Source organism: Temnothorax nylanderi, unplaced genomic scaffold, assembly GCF_030848795.1.
Source record: "Temnothorax nylanderi isolate EJ_2023f unplaced genomic scaffold, tnyl_v1.0 TNYL_tig0947_pilon, whole genome shotgun sequence".
NCBI lineage: Eukaryota > Metazoa > Arthropoda > Insecta > Hymenoptera > Formicidae > Temnothorax > Temnothorax nylanderi.
Genome location: NW_027250009.1, coordinates 31,663 through 50,405, shown reverse-complemented (window position 1 = coordinate 50,405; position 18,743 = coordinate 31,663). Strand labels below are relative to the sequence as shown.

At 38.7% G+C, this 18,743-nt stretch overlaps 2 protein-coding genes and 1 long non-coding RNA gene across 3 annotated transcripts; 2 read left to right on the top strand and 1 right to left on the bottom strand.

The window, feature by feature from the left end:
• Positions 1 to 994: 994 nt before the first annotated feature.
• Positions 995 to 2,059, top strand: LOC139786071 (uncharacterized). The gene has a single exon (XM_071725235.1). The coding sequence runs from the start codon at positions 995 to 997 to the stop codon at positions 2,057 to 2,059; it is 1,065 nt and encodes a 354-aa protein (XP_071581336.1).
• A 7,291-nt stretch (positions 2,060 to 9,350) lies between these two features.
• LOC139786068 (putative nuclease HARBI1) lies at positions 9,351 to 11,415 on the top strand. Its single transcript, XM_071725234.1, has 3 exons — positions 9,351 to 10,511; positions 10,584 to 10,728; positions 10,973 to 11,415. Exons 1-3 carry the CDS (start codon positions 10,254 to 10,256, stop codon positions 11,359 to 11,361), a joined length of 792 nt encoding a protein of 263 aa, XP_071581335.1. The 5' UTR covers positions 9,351 to 10,253; the 3' UTR covers positions 11,362 to 11,415.
• LOC139786070 (uncharacterized) lies at positions 11,373 to 15,706 on the bottom strand. The gene is made up of 6 exons (XR_011722171.1): positions 15,073 to 15,706; positions 14,465 to 14,656; positions 12,465 to 12,749; positions 12,221 to 12,309; positions 11,692 to 11,889; positions 11,373 to 11,614 (listed from the first exon to the last, which is right to left on the bottom strand). It is a non-coding gene; the product is annotated as an uncharacterized lncRNA (long non-coding RNA).
• Positions 15,707 to 18,743: the final 3,037 nt, after the last annotated feature.

Sequence of the window (18,743 nt, the reverse complement as noted above, 5' to 3'; positions counted from 1 at the left end):
GAGAGGGAGGAGGGGAGAGAGGGAGAGGGAGAGGGAGAGGGAGAGGAGAGAGGGAGAGAGGAGAGAGGGAGAGAGGGAGAGGGAGAGGGAGAGAGGGAGAGAGAGGGAGAGAGAGAAGGAAGGAGCGAGAGAGGGAGAGATGAAGAGAGGCGAGAGGGAGAGAGGGGAGGAAGAGGGAGAGGGAGAGGGGAGAGGGAGAGGGAGAGGGGAGGGAGAGGGAGAGGAGGAGAGGGAGAGGGAGAGGGAGAGGGAGAGGGGGAGAGGGAGAGAGAGGAGGGAGAGGGAAGAGGGAGAGAGAGAGGGAAGAGGGAGAGGGAGGGAGCGGAGAGAGGGGAGAGGGAGGAGGGAGGAGGGAGAGGAGGAGGGAGAGGGGAGAGGGAGAGGGGAGAGGGGAGAGGGGGAGAGGGGAGAGGGGAGAGGGAGGGGGAGTAGGGGGAGAGGGAGAGGGGAGAGGGAGAGGGAGAGGGAGAGGGGAGAGGGAGAGGGAGAGGGAGAGGGAGAGGGAGAGGGAGAGGGAGAGGGAGAGGGAGAGGAGAGGGGAGAGGGAGAGGGAGAGGGAGAGGGAGAGGGAGAGGAGAGAGAGGAGAGAGAAGAGAGAGAGAGGAGAGAGAGAGGGAGAGAGAGAGAGAGAGAAGAGAGGAGAGAGAGGAGAGAGAGAGAGAGAGAGAGAGAGAGAGAGAGAGAGAGAGAGAGAGAGAGAGAGAGAGAGAGAGAGAGAGAGAGAGAGAGAGAGAGAGAGAGAGAGAGAGAGAGAGAGAGAGAGAGAGAGAGAGAGAGAGAGAGATGCTCGTTCTGAACGGACCGAGCGCGGATTGTACGAACGAGCGAGCTAGACCGTTCTACGACGAAATCGAAAGCGTAAGGAAGAGAAAAGGTGGGGGTGGAGGAGGGAGAGCCGTTCTCAGCAACGCCAACGTCAGATTTCTACGATCGCTGGGTTTCGCCGTGAGAAACGCGTCGCCGACGCGTCGTTTCTACATCGAAAGGAAAGACCATGGCCGACATCCTGAGTATCGGCGGTGAGCCGATCTTCGACGAGCGCATCGTCGGAATCGAGACTCACACGTATAACCAGTACGTCAACACGACGTTCGGGCACAACGACGAGATACGAATACCCATACAGCAGCAGGATCTGTATACGCTGCCGTGCGACAGTTTCCTGTACGTCAAGGGACGACTCTATGACGACGGTGCGACGACGTCGGAGGTGAGAGATGATCAAAGGCAATACGTGAAATTGGTCAACAACTGCGTCGCGTTTATGTTCAACGAGATTCGATACGAACTCGACGGCGTGGAGATCGACCGGTGTAGAAACGTCGGAATAACCAGCACGATAAAGAACTACGTGTTGCTGACCGCCAAACGAGCCAGGAGACTGCAGAACGACGGACGGAGTTATCCGACGAACGAATCGAATCTGAACAGCGCATCTCGTCAATTCAACTTTTGCGTACCTTTGAATATTCTTTTGGGTTTCTGCGAGGACTATAAACGCGTGGTGATAAACGCGCGACACGAGCTTATCCTGATACGCGCTCGTAACGACGTCAACTGCGTCGTAGATCCGAAAAAAATCGTACCGAGAGATCCAGTCAAGGATCCTAAAATTACGCTACTGAAGGTGCAATGGCGTATGCCGCACGTGGCGTTAAACGACGTGACTAAATTGTCGCTATTGCGAACGTTGGAGAGCGGACGATTTATGAGCGCGGGCTTTCGCTCTTGGAACCTGTACGAATTTTCCCTGCTGCAGAGCACGACCAAGCATTCGTGGGCCATGAAAGCCGCGCCGCAGTTGGAGAAGCCGCGATACGTCATATTCGCGCTGCAGATCGGATGGCGAAACGAATTCACGGAGGACTCCTCGAGGTTCGATCATTGCGTGCTCGCCAACGTGAAATTTTATCTCAACTCGGAATTCTATCCCTACGACGATGTGAACGCGGATTTCGAAAGCGACAAGTTCGCCGTGCTGTACGAGATGTACGCGAAATTTCGAGGAGCGTACTACGGGGACAGTCGCAACGACGCGCTCTTCTCCCCGCGCGGGTAGCTCCGCTCGTGGTGATCGATTGTTCCCGTGTCACGTCTCACGGTACGAGCACGGTGCATTTCCGCCGCAATTTCCGCTACATAAAATTTCTTGCACAGCACCTGAAAACAATATAATAAATATAATATCATCCTTTAACCAAACTGTCACAACACCAAGCAGCTGACACATAACGTACGCGTTCATAAAGCAGCTAATGACCGCCTTAAGTCACCTCTTCAAGTTTAACCCCCATTTTCATGAATTACACTATAAACTTTTGGACAATTACTTGTTAAAATTCCCTAGAATCAATAAAGTTAATTATTCACTGCTATTCATTGCTAATGCAAGTTTATAAGACTCTTTACGTAATGTAAATTCGGTCTGACTAATGGATCTAACGGAAATAAATGTATGTTTTATAGAAACGCATTAATAAAATCAAAATAAAATATAAATCAATTAATTGGAGGCAAACCAACTATAAGAGTATAACCTTTTGTGCCTAAAGAACATTACCACGTCAAATAATAATTACTTTATTAGAGTTTTTCAAACATAATTATTATAAATAATAATTTAAATATGTAATTAACAGACCTAACTAATATTAGGTCTATTAATTACATATTTAATGAGTTAGATTATCAGAACCGTCATGAAAGGTCAAACAACTATTGTTTATAAATTATTTTTGTATCTCAAAATAAACTAATTAACAATAAAATTTATCATAAAATTAATATTAAAAATAATCAATAAAACCACTACAGTCACTCAGCAGAGCATGTTAAGTAATCTTACAAAAACCCCACTTCATATCTCTTCTCAATTTCGAGATATAATTAAAACTTACAGAAATCCATAAAATACAAAAATTTTAAACACCCTAAAATAAAGCCCTCGATTACTTGAATACAACAAAAGAAACCCCATCTCTCTATCTCTTACCGTTCTCGAGTTATAAATTATTAAAGTTTCATGTCTGCCATTTTAAACTTTTTACCATTTAAACTTAGAAAGACCAAATCACTTCTACATTAATATTCTTGGTCTTTTATACATTTTGGCTATAACAAATTTCATTTTCGAACGAAAATTTTGACACTTAATTATTATGCCAAAAATGGAATCTTCCATGTCCTTAAACGTCAATAGCGTTAACCCTGTTTTCTATCTAAATTAATTAAATTAATAAATGATATTAAAAATTGAATATTCGCTTCATGAATCTGAGAGAGATAGACTTATGCCACATATGTAAAGAAAAGGATAGCTTAATACATCTCCCTTATGAATTGAATTAGCATATGACTTCCATGCAAAAGACGAGGATAGTTTAATACCTGCCTTATGCAAATTCACTATGAGTAAGACGAGGATAGCCATAGACTTGCAATAAATTAAAATAAAAATGAAAACAAATAGATGAAGATAAAATAACTATAGAAACACATCCTCTTATACCCATGAAAGATTGTCACAGTGAAATAACAATTACTTTATTATTATCTTTCAAGAGCCATTGTTATAAACAATAATAAACAAATTATTAGCCATGTCAACAAATAATTTCAAACTATTCCCCAGATCATGTATAACAACTTTTATATGAATCAAAACCGTATTACTCCATTAATGAAAACCACACAAAAATCCAAAGATAGCATAAAAAAATCGGTGCCTTAAAAAATCGTTAAAAAATCGATGAGCACGTCCCTGGAACATCCCTGGTATAGATGAAGGCATGTAATACCAATTGTAATTATCAACAAACAGTCTTGCTGTTTCTAACGCATACATGCCAAATTTCTTAGCATCTACTGCTTCTCCACATGATTTATAGCTTGCAGAATAACTGCAAATTTTTAGATTAATTCCTTATTTAATCCAGTAATATTCGCTGTTATGTCCACTTCGGAAAAAAATCCACTGTGAAATAACGATATTTACTCTGAATATTTTCGTAATTTCCGTACAGATGTACGATAACATAGGTCATCCTTACATATGTAACTTCTGCGACTTTTCTGCGCTAATGTTTCAGGTTGCCCTATCTGTAAACGATGTTGATAATCCAATGCACGTTTTTTCTACGTTATTGTTCATGTTTTAAGTAAACAAAATGATATAAAAGAGAGTTTATCGCATTACTTGAATATTTTCCGGGACAATATCTGATCCATGAGAAAAAGTACGTGTTATACAATTTGTAATTAAGTTATAAAAAAATGTTAAACATTGTTAGCATCCTTCATAATTTTATCGTATACAATAAGCCTTGTACTACATACCTATGGCGACATTAATTGCCGCTAGGTGCCGCTTAGCAAAATATATAAAATTTTCTGACCGGAAGTCGCAAGATTGCAAGTATCGATAGCGAATACTTGCAATCCCATGCCATGTAATGTGTTCGGATCCGTATTCTATACGGCGCGCCTACGAGAGCGGCAGCCCGTTCTGCGCTCCAAGGTGCCTCCCCGCCCCAATCCGCGAGCGCGAGTAACACCTGTCGCCGCAGGGCGGCTGTCCTTACCCGCATTTAAACCACAAACAAAAAAGTACATAAGGGCAAGCCTGCCCATAAGGAAAAATCTTCTCTCGCATTGAGTAACTCCCCCGGGCGATACATACACCGGGTGTCGAGACTACGATCGAGACTAGTAACCAGCATTCCCGCTTCATCCTGGAACGAGCGAGATCCGTTTACCGTTCTTCGGGACGAAGTGCGAAGGACTTCGTCCCTGCTGTTGAACCCTGCTGTTGAACCCGGTAGAGTCCGCCCCTCCTACCCGCCGAACAGGACACGTTCGCTCCGTGGTGGTGGAGGTAAAGCGCCACTCTACCCGAGGTTCCAGCAGAGGACGACGACGACCACGACCAAAGAGGCGAGCCAGGAGGCCTTCCCCCACCAGACGACCAGAGGAAAAGCAACCGGCGCCTCCACCAGAGCCGCGGTGGCTTCTGACGCCGATAAGCCTCCCCGAGTCACACCGGAGCCTCTCTCTCCGGATGCCTGGAGGACCGTAGGCACTCCAAGGGAACGGTTGGAAGTGTCCCTCACCGATTTGGATGCGCTTTGGATATGTTGTAGAGTATCAAAAAATATTAGACACGTATTTTTTTTAGCGGCATATCTCGACGTTTAGGGGTTGAAACAACCCCTCGAAAATAACGGATTTTATAGTTTTTAGCAAATATCTTCGAAAATATAAGGCGTAACGACAAAAAATTTGTACGAAATGTTTATGGCTTTTTGTGCTCTTTACAATGGCGTAATCAGATTTTTCAAATTTGTCACATTTTCTTATTTAACCCCACCCCCACCATAGGTGGGCAAAAATAATAGTATTTTTGCCAAATATAACAATTTTTCTAACGCAAATTTAAGAGCGTCGAATGCCAAATACATCCATGTATATTTTTATTATGATACCATTATTCGATTTTTGGCAAGACGAGATGATATGTGGTATAGGCGTCGCGCTGTAGGTAGGTGTTGCGTTATTTCTGTTCAGTTGCGCTGTACGCTTAAAAATTTACATTTGTGCATATTTTCTCATACTACAATATATACTATATACTACGACATAATATGCGATGAAAGTCCAAGCAGAGGAAAAGATATCACGTCATCCGAAATTCAAATGGCGTGTGCGCAAAACAGTGTTAAATACGCGTCGAAGTAAATCAACAACCAAAGTTCACGCATTTGAATATCATTTGTTCGTGTCATAATTCCGGAAAGCAAGCATTTCAGATCGTAAGTTTGAAGTGTAAAGAACTGTGTGTTGTACGCTGTCGTTTTGTGAACATGTAAGTGCATTTTTAATGTTAACTTTTATTGGTTTCTTACGCTTGTTACTTTTTCCTTTGATATCGAATATAATAATCGATATAATATAATTTTTTATTCAGCTCTTACTCAATTCTTTGCCAGTTTTGCCAGTGACTATATAATCTTTTGGGAGAGGTTGTGACCGAACTTGTGGTCTTGAATCAAAGTTAACTTACTTGAATTGTAATAATACGGTCGCCACTGTGTTTTGCACGCTGACACAGAACGTGTATGCCCGTCAACATTAATGACAATGGGCTCGTTTGCTTCCTTCCTTCCAGAATATGTTATCTTCACGCAGCTCAGCTCAGACGTTCCTCAGACGATGTTAATTCAAGGTCCTTCACTCGCGTTCGCGTAGCGTATATGATATTTGGATATTAGGATAGGAATATTTAATAATTTATCAATCTGTATTGAATTAACAATAACAAGATATATTTTAAGACTTTGGTACATAGGTACGCAATTGTCAAAATGGAAATTGTTTCCAACAGCTAACGACAATGCTTTTGCCGGGTCTTAATCCCCACGACGAGTCGGATATATCTAACAATATAATTGTTGCTTAACAACCGTTCGCTGTACGAAAGATATTTACAAGTACGCAGAGTCGCGAACTAATCTTTCCCATAAACGAGTACCCGATCGTTAATATTCACGCTAAGACAATTCTTCGAAACTCGATTTACACGTTGCTCTTTGAAAGTCAAACTGGGAAAGAACCTCGAGCTGAAATTTCTCTCCCTTATATACTCGAGCTGGCTGTGCATTCCCACCATCTCCGCTTTGGCCAATGAGCAGCCAGTTCTATATTGTCGCTATCTCACTCTCTCATGCAGTCGACTGGTTTGGACAGGTTTCTCGGAACTTCTTCGAGAAGTAAACAACTTCAAAGTATCATGTTACGTCAAAGGCAACTGCCGACGAATCTACGACGAAATAATCTTTTAATTATGCGACTGCATGTTTTCAATTTCCCTTTTGGCTAATAATATTTTAATGCATAAAATAATAAAATGATGAATCCCGTTTACGAATCTTTCGTCACGCAATATCATGCATACATTCTTTACATAAAATACGGTTTTCCCTGCTCATTAACATATGTAGCTAATATCGCGTAATCACTCTTTCATGATCTCTTTTATTTTCAGGTTTCATCCAGTATCAACAGGATTCATCCGGTAAGTATCCAGGTAAGTATATTAATAGCAAAAACAATTAATTTCCCTTTTCAGGAATTGGTAGGTGATTAATATAAAACGCTTCGAGCGCTTGCAAAATGCATTCAAGGCACTTGTATTAGCCTATGATAAAAGGCTATAATCCTTAAATAAGGTTATTATACTCATTTCAATTATTCACGTTACTGACCTTTGTCAATGAGATCTTCATATACATGTTTTTATGCATTTCTGACTAGGTGAACATTTTTCTTATTTTATTACAATATATTCTGTGCATTCAAACATGTATATTTATCGATAATTACGAATTTCGTTAAATTAGTGAAAATCAATACAATTGCTTTGATTTGGTTAAAGGAGGATTTTTCTTGTTCCTCTTACTGCAAATAAACTGTTTTCGATCATAAAATCGATTATTCGTATGAATTACAAAAGTTCGCCATAATTTATCAACTTTTGCAATTCTATTAAAATTAATGTTTTCTCATCATGGACATCTTTATTTGGTCCAAACAAACGATACTATAACATTAAAACTCCGAAAAATCATTTATTTAAACAATTGACCAAAAAGTGTCAATTTCTGAAATAATGCAAAATTTGAGAAAAACACCTCAGATTATTGTTATTTGAGATCATTCTGACTCATATCCATGGTTAAAATTCCATCATTAGGCTTATTCTCAGTTTTTGCAAATTTTTGCAACATTGTAAATTAACAATAAATATTGAAATATTATTGCATGGCTCGCTTCTAGGAGTCATTACAAACATTTTAAGACTAATTGGAAGTCAATCGGACTGTTAATAAAGAAGTTGCCCCAAAAGGGTGAAAATTTAAACTATTGCAAAATTTGATAATTTTTCGATATGGGCAGTCTCCGTAGACGATAACAAAACGTTTGAGACTAGTCGCACTTAATTCGCATCATTAATAACGAATTTCGCCTGAACAGGTGGATTTTTGTTCTAACAAGAAATTTTCATTTTTGACATCATAAACGGCTTATTTAAGTCAAAACTAAACGTTTGAGACTTTGAACGTCTAAATCGGATGATAAATAAAGAGTTAGGCCCGAAGGTACCCAAAAATGAAATATGGTGTTTTTTCGCGAATAAACCATATAGGCTTGTTCAGTGGACCATTATTAAGTGTTCTAGCATAATAATATGCAATTCGGATCATAATTACAGAAGTTTACCCAAAGTGGTGAAAATGTAAATTACAGGTATTTTTACTGTAAATAAAGTATATGTACGTGTTCTATATGACACTCTGAAACTGTACAGGTCACAATTAAATGATTTTTAATCAAACTATAAAAGTTTATCAGAATCAGCTGATTACGTTTCCAATAGCAAAATTATTACAATCAACGCATATCTGGACTTATTTTGATTCACTAACATTGAATCAGACTAAAATTACTTTTAATCTCAATCTTTGCCAACTGGCTCAATAACTGATATGAATCAGATATCCATAATTCAAAATCAAATAAAACGGTATTAATACACTTAGGCATGTCAGTACTTACTAAACTATCGCCGTATATTTATTACGCAAATACGCTTAACTCGTTTGGAAGAGTTGCTATATCATGAATATATAATATAAAATTATTAAAATAATAAGTATCTCGAATACTTCTCGTATCCTAATCAAATCTGCTCATTCGGTAGAGCTACGTTAATATTCAGTAGCGGGATTCTCTAACGTGCTATCGACGATTGTCGCTATCGTTAACTATACTTATCGACAATTTTCGTTACGGGTTATTCTGTATCGAGCAGTTATCGACATCTCTCGTTAAGTCGAATCGTTAAGTATCGAAAATTGTCGCTATCGGTCGCTATGTTAACGATGGGTCTTGGAGGTCTCGTTAACTGCTTAGCGATATTTTACATTCGCTAATAATTATATTATATTATTTGAATTACAATGTTCTGGCTATTTCAGCATATTTAACAAGGTAAAAGATAAATCAAATAAATAATAATATTTCTAATACACGTTATAACATTTTAAAAACCGTTATATTTGTTATGTGGCTTTCATAACCAAGGATAACCTCAAACTTGTAGGCAGAATAGTTATATGATAAAAATTATCTGATATAACAAATATTACATATATTACATAAATTAAATATGGAAATACTTTTAACTAAATATATACATATGGGACGTTCCATGTCAACCGGGACAGGACCGTCTCCAAAATTCTATTGAACCGATTAAAATGGTTAAGGGCTTAAAATCTTTGTTTTTTGTGTGCTTTATCAAGTACAGTGTGGTACTTTTTAAAATTCAATATGGCGGTCAAAATATGGCGCTTCATATGAGTTAAAAACACAAATCATATGATTAAATTGTTGTTTCTAATGGAAAAAAGAGGATACATAGCTTGTGAGTAGATAGCACTAAGATTTGGATGTGTCTAAAAAAAATGGCGGATCCAATATGGCGGACAAAAAAACCAAACTTTTACCAAAATTTATGAAACTCAGTATTTGGGGGTTTTTGAGGTCGCTGATTACGAATCCGTTCATGATTTTTTAAAATTCAAAATGGCGGATCAAATACGGTAAATAGAAAACAAAATTGTTGACGAAATATGTGAAACTTAGTATTTGGAAAGCTCTCTGCGTTAACAGGGTTGAGACTGTCTTCAAATGTAGGTTATGAAGCCCGCATTACTTTGTTTTAATGTTTTTTTAAATTTTTTATTAATTTTTTTTACTTTTTTGAATTCTTTTTGATTTTTAAATTTATTTAATATTGTATAGTAGACATAATTTGCATTGCATCAGAGTAGCGTTTCACTTGTAATCTTTTTGTGTCAGTCGGAATGAAAGAGTGTCCATGTTGGATTTTGGTAACACTAGGAGCTAGAGAGAATCTTTTTGCAAGTTTTTTTTGCGTCCTACTGTGCATTTCTTTGCTGTACTCAAAAAATGTTATAATTGCAAATTTATTTTTTGCCCAATTAAAAAGGTCATGCGATGTCAAGATTGCCTCGGATGATTGAGCTTGCTCATGTCTTTCCACTTAACACGAAGTCATAATCAAAGTTGGATTGCTTATTTCTAATTTATATGTCACATAGGTACTGTCTGCAATAAGATTGTACGCGACTGGATGCTATCAACGTCCAGTAGGTGAACAATGGGGTCTTTCAATGAGTCAACCATCGATCAGTAGATGTATTCATCGAGTTACAAACGCGATAAATGAAAATATTTTTCGCCAATGGGTGCAGTTTCCCATGACTCCAGAAGCCAGATGGTTTGCAAAAGAGCAGTTTCAGAATGCTCCTCAACCATTTGAAGGAGCTATCGGAGCAATAGATTGCACCCACGTGGCAATTCTTGCTCCTAGGGAACACGAAGAAGCCTATTTGAATCACAATGGATACCATTCAATAAACGTCCAAATGGTACTAATTGAAATTATTTAACAATTTATTGCGTTATAATTATTATAATATAATGTGTATTACTTTATTAAGATATGCGACCCGACTCTCAAGATCCTGAACGTGAATGCAAGATTTCCGGGAGCCAGACATGACGCTTATATTTGGAGTTCCTCTGCTGCGCGTGGTGTTATGGAACGTGCATATAATCGCGGCGAAAGAAGAACGTATCTCATTGGTACGATTTTTTTTATATTATCACTGTATTTGTTGCATGTTTGAAACGTTTACCGCAAAAGTAGCCTAGCTGCCAAAATTCGGCAATTTGGTTTCCTATTTTAAAGCGTTAATGGTTTCATAATTTATAAGTTAATAACTTATGAAACCATTAACGCTTTAAAATAAGAAACTAAACTACCGAATTTTGGCAGTTTGGTCACTTTTGCGGTAAGCGCCTCATTTTAGACATGTTTTTTTTACAGGTGACTCAGGATATCCATTAGAACCCTGGCTGTTAACTCCTTTACCTCATGAGCCTGAAGGAACTCCACGATTTTTCTACAATGAGGCATTATGCAGTGCAAGGAATTGCGTGGAACGATTGTTTGGAGTACTTAAAAGCACGTGGAGATGCCTTTCCAAGCACAGGGTCTTACAATATGAGCCTGGCTTTGCAGGAAGAATCGTTAATGCATGTGCGGTTCTACACAACATGCGAATTGCTGGCGGTATACTTGACGATGATCCGTTTGAAGAATACGCGAATGGAGATGTGCCCGGCATTCACATCGACGACGATGATAATTTGCGACCACTTGCACTCGCGCGTCGAATTCAAGATCGCCTTATTGTGGAAAGGTTTGGAAGATAAATTTTAAAATAAATCCGTTATTTCATATTTATTATAAAATATATAATGTACTATTTAGGTGAAACATATTTTACGTAATGTAATATAAGTGTAACATAAAATACATAATTTAATCATAATATATTATATTTTAACGTAACACGAAAACTTTGGTGCATAATTTATACAAATCATCACATTCTTTGGTTAATATCACATATTGTGTTGATTTGTCTCATTTGACTCCTGTCAAATCCTACTTCCTATGCTCGGTCTGAAATTAAGTAATACTTATTAGATAATAATTGTATGACTTTCATAATTTATAACAAATTAGGACATTTCTCTTACATCTTAGTGAATATAGCTTGGCAATAAATTCTCCAATACTTGTATTACTTTCTCCATTACTCGTATCCTATCCGCTTCGTTCACAGTCTGTACATCTGCATTATTTGCTAACTTTGTAGCAGCTTTGGCCATTTCTGCCATAGCAAGAGCATTCGTCGTAGCTGCTTCTGCATGAGCTTTCGAGGCCTCGGCAAGTATCTGCACAATATTTAGAGGGTGACAATATACAATTATGTACGTACGACTTAGAAAAATTTTATTAATTCCGATTTTCGAGATTTTTCTTTTAGGACCATTCTGCAATACGTCGCAAACGCCTCGTTGTCAGTCACGAAGGATGACAACTGCTAGTTGAAAAAACAAAGTACTCTTTCCGCTTGGCAAGGGATTGCCACAAACGAGAGTTGGCTCTTTTAATTTTATAATAACAGCAACTGGCAATCGGCAACCGGAAATAACACTTTTCAACAGTAATCATGCCATCATTCGTAATTTGGGTGTTTGCGACGTATTGTAGAATGGTCCTTACCATCGTAGCATCGGCTTGCTTCTGAGCAATGTATTCAAATTGCTCTCTCGATGAATGAAACTGCTCAGTAGAATTTCGTACACGATTTACTGCAATTTTATATAAAAAAAATTATTATTAACATAAATAATTAAAGCACAATAAAAAAGGCATCTTATAACGTTATTGTACAAAAATTGAAAACTATTAATATTTTAAATTTTTATACAATAACATTATATAACATTATTTATGTCTTTATTACATCTTCTTGAAAACACAGATGAACCGATGTTACGAGTAGTACTTGGTAGATCCGATGACTTGGAAGCAGAAGGTATGCATGGAGTCTTTCTCTTCGTCTGTTTCTTCAAGTATGAGGAAGCGATAGCAGTTTTCAGAGTCTGTTGAATTTCTGGATCAGCATCAATAACAATTGGGAGATTTTGTTGCACGAGGATGTTATCGTTGTCGGATGCATTTCCATCATCAAATACAATATCGTCAATCGTAGCGATGTCGATACTAATGTCAGTATCTAAAGGAATAACTGTAAATAAATAATATATTACAATTAATATAAATAAGTATATTTAGATTAAGGACCACTATATAATGTATTAAATATTAATGAATCCACTTTTTTATAAAAACAAAGTAATAATTAAAATAGTTTGCAGTACTAATGTGATAATCAAGCTAAATTAGAAAGAATATATATATATATGCTTTTTTAAAATAATTTTCAGGTTCTACAGATAATGACATAATGATCCATTGATACGACTTAGACTGGGTCTACGTGTGCACCGGGTGTGCGTGTGCGTGTGCGTGTGCGGGTGCGTGTGCGTGTGCGTGTGCGCGTGTGTGTGTGTGTGTGTGTGCGCGCGCGCGCGTGTGTGTGTTTGTATGCGCGCGCGTGTGTGTGTCTTAGCGCGCGCGAGAGAGCATGTAAATGAGAGCGCATATTGATGTCCTGATGTAAAGACTTCACTCATTGAAGCTTACGGCAAAACCAGCGATACTATCCAAGAAATATTTTTAGCGAAAACAAAAGTTTAAAAAATTGTTTATGAATCAATAAAATATTTCTTTATGCTGACGTGAAAAATGGCATTTGCAGTTTTCGATAGTATCGCTGGTTTTGCCGTAGGCTTCTGAGTGAAGTTCTTACATCAGGACATCAATATCTCTGGCGAAAATAAGAAGCTTTATAAAGCGTTGACAACCGTTCAATGAGGGTTTTTTGAGAGTTTATACGCTTTCAAACTTTATAAGAACGCTTACACAACGCCGTTGGGTTTTTCAAACGCTGCAGCGTTGCAATTTCCGCTCTACGAACTCTCTACTGACCGTTTCTAAACTCTCAATGAACTTCCGCAAACGCTCACTTCTCATTTTCGTCAGGGATGCGCTCTCATTTACATGCTCTCTCGCGCGCGCTAAGACACACACGCACGCGCATACAAACACACACACACACACGCACGCACGCACGCACGCACACGCAAACGCGCACACGCACACGCACACGCACACATACACACACACACACGCACGCACGCACACACACACACACACACACACACACACACACACACACACACACACACACACACATTCTGACTCCGCCGTTTTGAATTTTCATATTATTCATCATATCAGATTTGTTTTCAGTGACCCCAAAACCTACTATCACGTGCACAAGTTACGTGTCTTCCAAGTTTAATCAGCACTTCGATATTAATGAATTTTTATCTCGAAAAGGATGCGTTATATCGAAAAATCGCAAGAGGGCATTTATACTTCAAATTTGACGCAGAATATGACCATATTTTTTTCAATTACAAATTTTAAGTTTCGATTTTCGTCCGCCATATTGAATCCGCCATTTTGAATTTTTTTAAATCCAATATACCTAACGTAAAGTACACGAATGAACACACAATTTAGATGCAAAACAAAATTTTACTCTGTGGTTTTATAATTTTTTTTTCAAGTTATAACTTTTTATTGTGTGACTCTTTATTCTAGGCGCCATACTGAGTCCGCCATTTTGAATTTTTTAAAATGCGCACTCGGTATTCGAAAGCTAATATGTTTACATAAATTTTGCACCCTAAAACAAATTTTTAAACCCTCTCAAATTTTGGGCGTGGCGCTGTTCCGGTTGACATGGAATGTTCCATATATATATATATATATATATATATATACATATATACATGTATACGTATATGTATATGTATATGTATATGTACATACCTCCTCTTCCGGAATATTTTCAGCACAATCTTTACTTCCTTCAATATATTCTACGCCGACTATTCCAATAACCCGCAGTTCCATTTCAGATAATTTTGCAGATTGCTTGATGGACTTGTTTCCTGTCATCCCCTTAGCTTTTCTCAAATTGCGTGCCTTCAGAGAAGTACGACTTTTTAGGTCTCTCTATACCTAAACATGTAAAATTATTTTTTATTTTATTCTTGTTTATAAAAAAGTATATCCAAATCCAAATTTAAGTTAAATGCATAACTAAAGTTGTAATAAAAATTACTTCAAAATGAGAAATAAAACCATTAGTCTTAAGGCTGGTTTATGCAGGCCGTAACCGTTTATTTAAGCCATAAGTCCTAAGAAATTGGCCAATCACAGATTATTCTTTTTACATTCGACTATGATTGGTCAATTTGTTAGGGTTTACGGCTTAAATCACGGCTTGCATAAACCAGCCTTTACTATGTTAATTAACTCTCTAAAATTAATTGCATGCTGTTTATTTATATATAATACATTTTGTTATATAAATAATTTTTTTAATGCGAAATACTCGCAAATTTCTTTGGAATAATATAATATTATGCACGTACCACTTGCCATTGTTCAGCAGTTTTTGTAGCTCCTTCAACATTATTTAATTCTGCAGCTAGCTCTGCCCACTTTTTTTGTGTCTTCTTTTCCATGTAAGGAATTAAATTTCCCTTCAGCGAGGCCTTTGTTTAAATAAAAGAAATTCAACATTTTTGTATATTGGATCATTGTTGTCCGGGAATTTCGTGCTTTCTTGCTATAAAAGTATAAATATAAATTATTTTGTTTTTCTAGAGGAAAAATACTATTGGATTAGTAAAAAAAATTGGAACGATTAATGTACTATACTAGTCCAATTATATGTTTTCATAACCCCAGCGAGAAATGACCCGTCTATAAGAGGTCTAATCGACGTTTATACCCAGCGAGAAATGACCCGTCGAATCGACGTCTATCGACGTCTAATTAGACGTCTAATTAGACGGATATATTTTATTTTCTACATAAAACATATTTCAAATAAATACGTCACCCCATTTTGAGTCATATTTTCGGTAAATGTGAAGAATAGTGGCCTCCTCACCGACTTCGTCGAACTTATTAGGGTTAATCGACGCGTCTTTGCGTGAAACGAAAGAATCTGGCAGAAAAAAGTGTCGCTCTGCCTGTATATTTTCTTCTTTTCTTAAAGAAAATTTACTACTTGTGAGCACAAGTAAGAATACGTTGTGAGTTCGTTAAAAAGTGATAATTATCAATTACTACGTTTACGCGAGTGTTACTTCTGTAGTAACTTACAATAATTCCTTCGCGTAAATGGGATTTTGTAGTAACTTACGATAATTTACTCCGCGTAAACGAGTGAATTATTGTAAGTTACTACAGAAGTAACGCTCGCGTAAACGTACGTAGTAATTGATAATTATCACTTTTTAACGAACTTACGACGTATTCTCACTTGTGCTCACAAGTTCCGACAATTGAATCGAGTGCGTAACAATTAGGCCATAAACTTATCTGCATGTATAAAGGCATCAAAAGCTTCATTTTTGTCTGCGTTCATAAATTCTGCTAAAAGTTACTAGACTTTTACTGGCGTAAAACTGCAACGTTGCCAAGTTTACCGAATCGCTACCGAACTTTGTCGATACTTCGGTAACGAATTTTGCATCGATAAATATCGTTAAGGCTAAGTTACAGAATCATGCTGCGTCGACATCGTCGATCGCGCAAGCAATAAAAATCGATAATAAGCGATAGCGACAATCGTCGATAACACGTTAGAGAATCCCGCTATACAAGTCTCTATAACCTTTATCTCTACTCGATAGGATAAGATACGTTAACAAAATAAAATTCATTAACAATGTTAATGTCAAAATCATATAAACGATTAAAAATTCGTTATAGACATCGCTTTCGTTCGTCATTACTAACAATGTATTTTCTTTCTTTCTCAGGAACGGGACCAACTTTTTACTCGCACTGGGAATCAGCTGTCACTACGTCGTCACTCCGGATCTGCTGGCTGGACTGGATCAGCTGTTCCAATGATGCCTCGTGGTCGCTATCATCTATCGGAATAGTCGTGTCCGCGTCTGAACTAACGTTCTCCTTGTCGCTTTCTGGGTCAATATCGGGAATAGGAGTGGACGTGTGGATACGAGGGTCTGTGATCTTCTTCTCTGCCTTCGTCCGCATCGTTTCCCTAGCTGGATTCTCCTCCCGTTTGGTAGACATCTGAATTGATGTTTTACCCGTTAATGCCGTATCGAGTGGTGTCAAGGAGGCCGACTGGCCTTTGGTCATCGGTCTCAAGGTGCACTTGGACACGGTACATTTGGACACCGTTCATTTGGACACGATCAATTGAACACCGTTCATTTGGACACGGTTCATTTGGACACGATCAATTGAACACCGTTCATTTGGACACGGTTCATTTGGACACCGTTTATTTGGACACGGTGCATTTGGACAACGTTTATTTGGACCCTGTGCATTTGGACACCGTTCATTTGGACACGATCATTTGGACACGATCAGTTAGACACCGTTTATTTGGACACGGTTCATTTGGACACCGTTCATTTGGACACCGTTTATTTGGACACCGTTCATTTGGACACGGTGCATTTGGACACCGTTCATTTGGACACGATCATTCGGACACGATCAATTGGACACGGTTCATTTGGACACGGTTTGTTTGAACACCGTGTATTTGGACACCGTGTATTTGGACACCGTATATTTGGACACCGTATATTTGGACACCGTATATTTGGACACCGTGTATTTGGACACGGTTTATTTGGACACAGATCATCTGGACATCGTAAAAAATACGGCCTGTGCAGTTGAACACCGTAAAAAATGCGGCTTGTGCAAATAGACACGAAAATGATAAACAAGTTAATCATAAATTATGTTAATATTGTTGCATCCTTACTTGCTAATATATCCTATATAATATATCAAAGTACATGGACTTCGCCCCCCTGCACCCCCCCATGGTCGGTATGAGTGGATCTAGGAATGTGGGCGAAAGGGCTTTGCCCTCCCCCCGCACCCCCCATGCACGTGGCGGTGTGGGTGACGTTGAAGCGTAGGCAGGGGGGGCTTCGCCCCCACCCGCACCCCTCTCTAGGACACACCTTCGGCGTGCCCGGGTAGGAAATGTACCTCGCTTTAAGCGTAAGCGGGGGGGCTTCGCCCCCCTTGCCCCCCCCATGCACGCGCATTTCGATGTCCAACTGCACAGGTCGCGTATTTCGGTGTCCAACTGCACAGGCCGCGCATTCTGGTGTACAACTGCACAAGTCGCGCATTTCGGTGTCCAACTGCACAGGCCGCATTTTTTACGGTGTCCAACTGCACAGGCCATATTTTTTACGGTGTCCAGATAATCCGTGTCCAAATACACGGTGTCCAAACGAACCGTGTCCAATTGAACCGTGTCCAAATGAACCGTGTCTAATTGATCGTGTCCGAATGATCGTGTCCAAATGAACGGTGTCCAAATGCACCGTGTCCAAATGAACAGTGTCCAAATGAGACGTGGCCAAATAATCGGTGTCCAAATGAACGGTGTCCAAATGCACCGTGTCCAAATGAACAGTGTCCAAATGAGACGTGGCTAAATAATCGGTGTCCAAATGAACGGTGTCCGAATGCACCGTGTCCAAATGAACGGTGTCCAAACGAACCGTGGCCAAATAAACGGTGTCCAATTGATTGTGTCCAAATGACCGTGTCCAAATGTACCGTGTCCAAGTGCACCTTTCCCAAAAGATTATATAGTCACTGGCAAAACTGGCAAAGAATTGAGTAAGAGCTGAATAAAAAATTATATTATATCGATTATTATATTCGATATCAAAGGAAAGAGTAACAAGCGTAAGAAACCAATAAAAGTTAACATTAAAAATGCACTTACATGTTCACAAAACGACAGCGTACAACATACAGTTCTTTACACTTCAAACTTACGATCTGAAATGCTTGCTTTCCGGAATTATGACACGAGCAAATGATATTCAAATGCGTGAACTTTGGTTGTTGATTTACTTCGACGCGTATTTAACACTGTTTTGCGCACACGCCATTTGAACTTCGGATGTCGTGATATCTTTTCCTCTGCTTGGACTTTCATCGCATATTATGTCGTAGTATATAGTATATATTGTAGTATGAAAAAATATGCACAAATGTAAATTTTTAAGCGTAC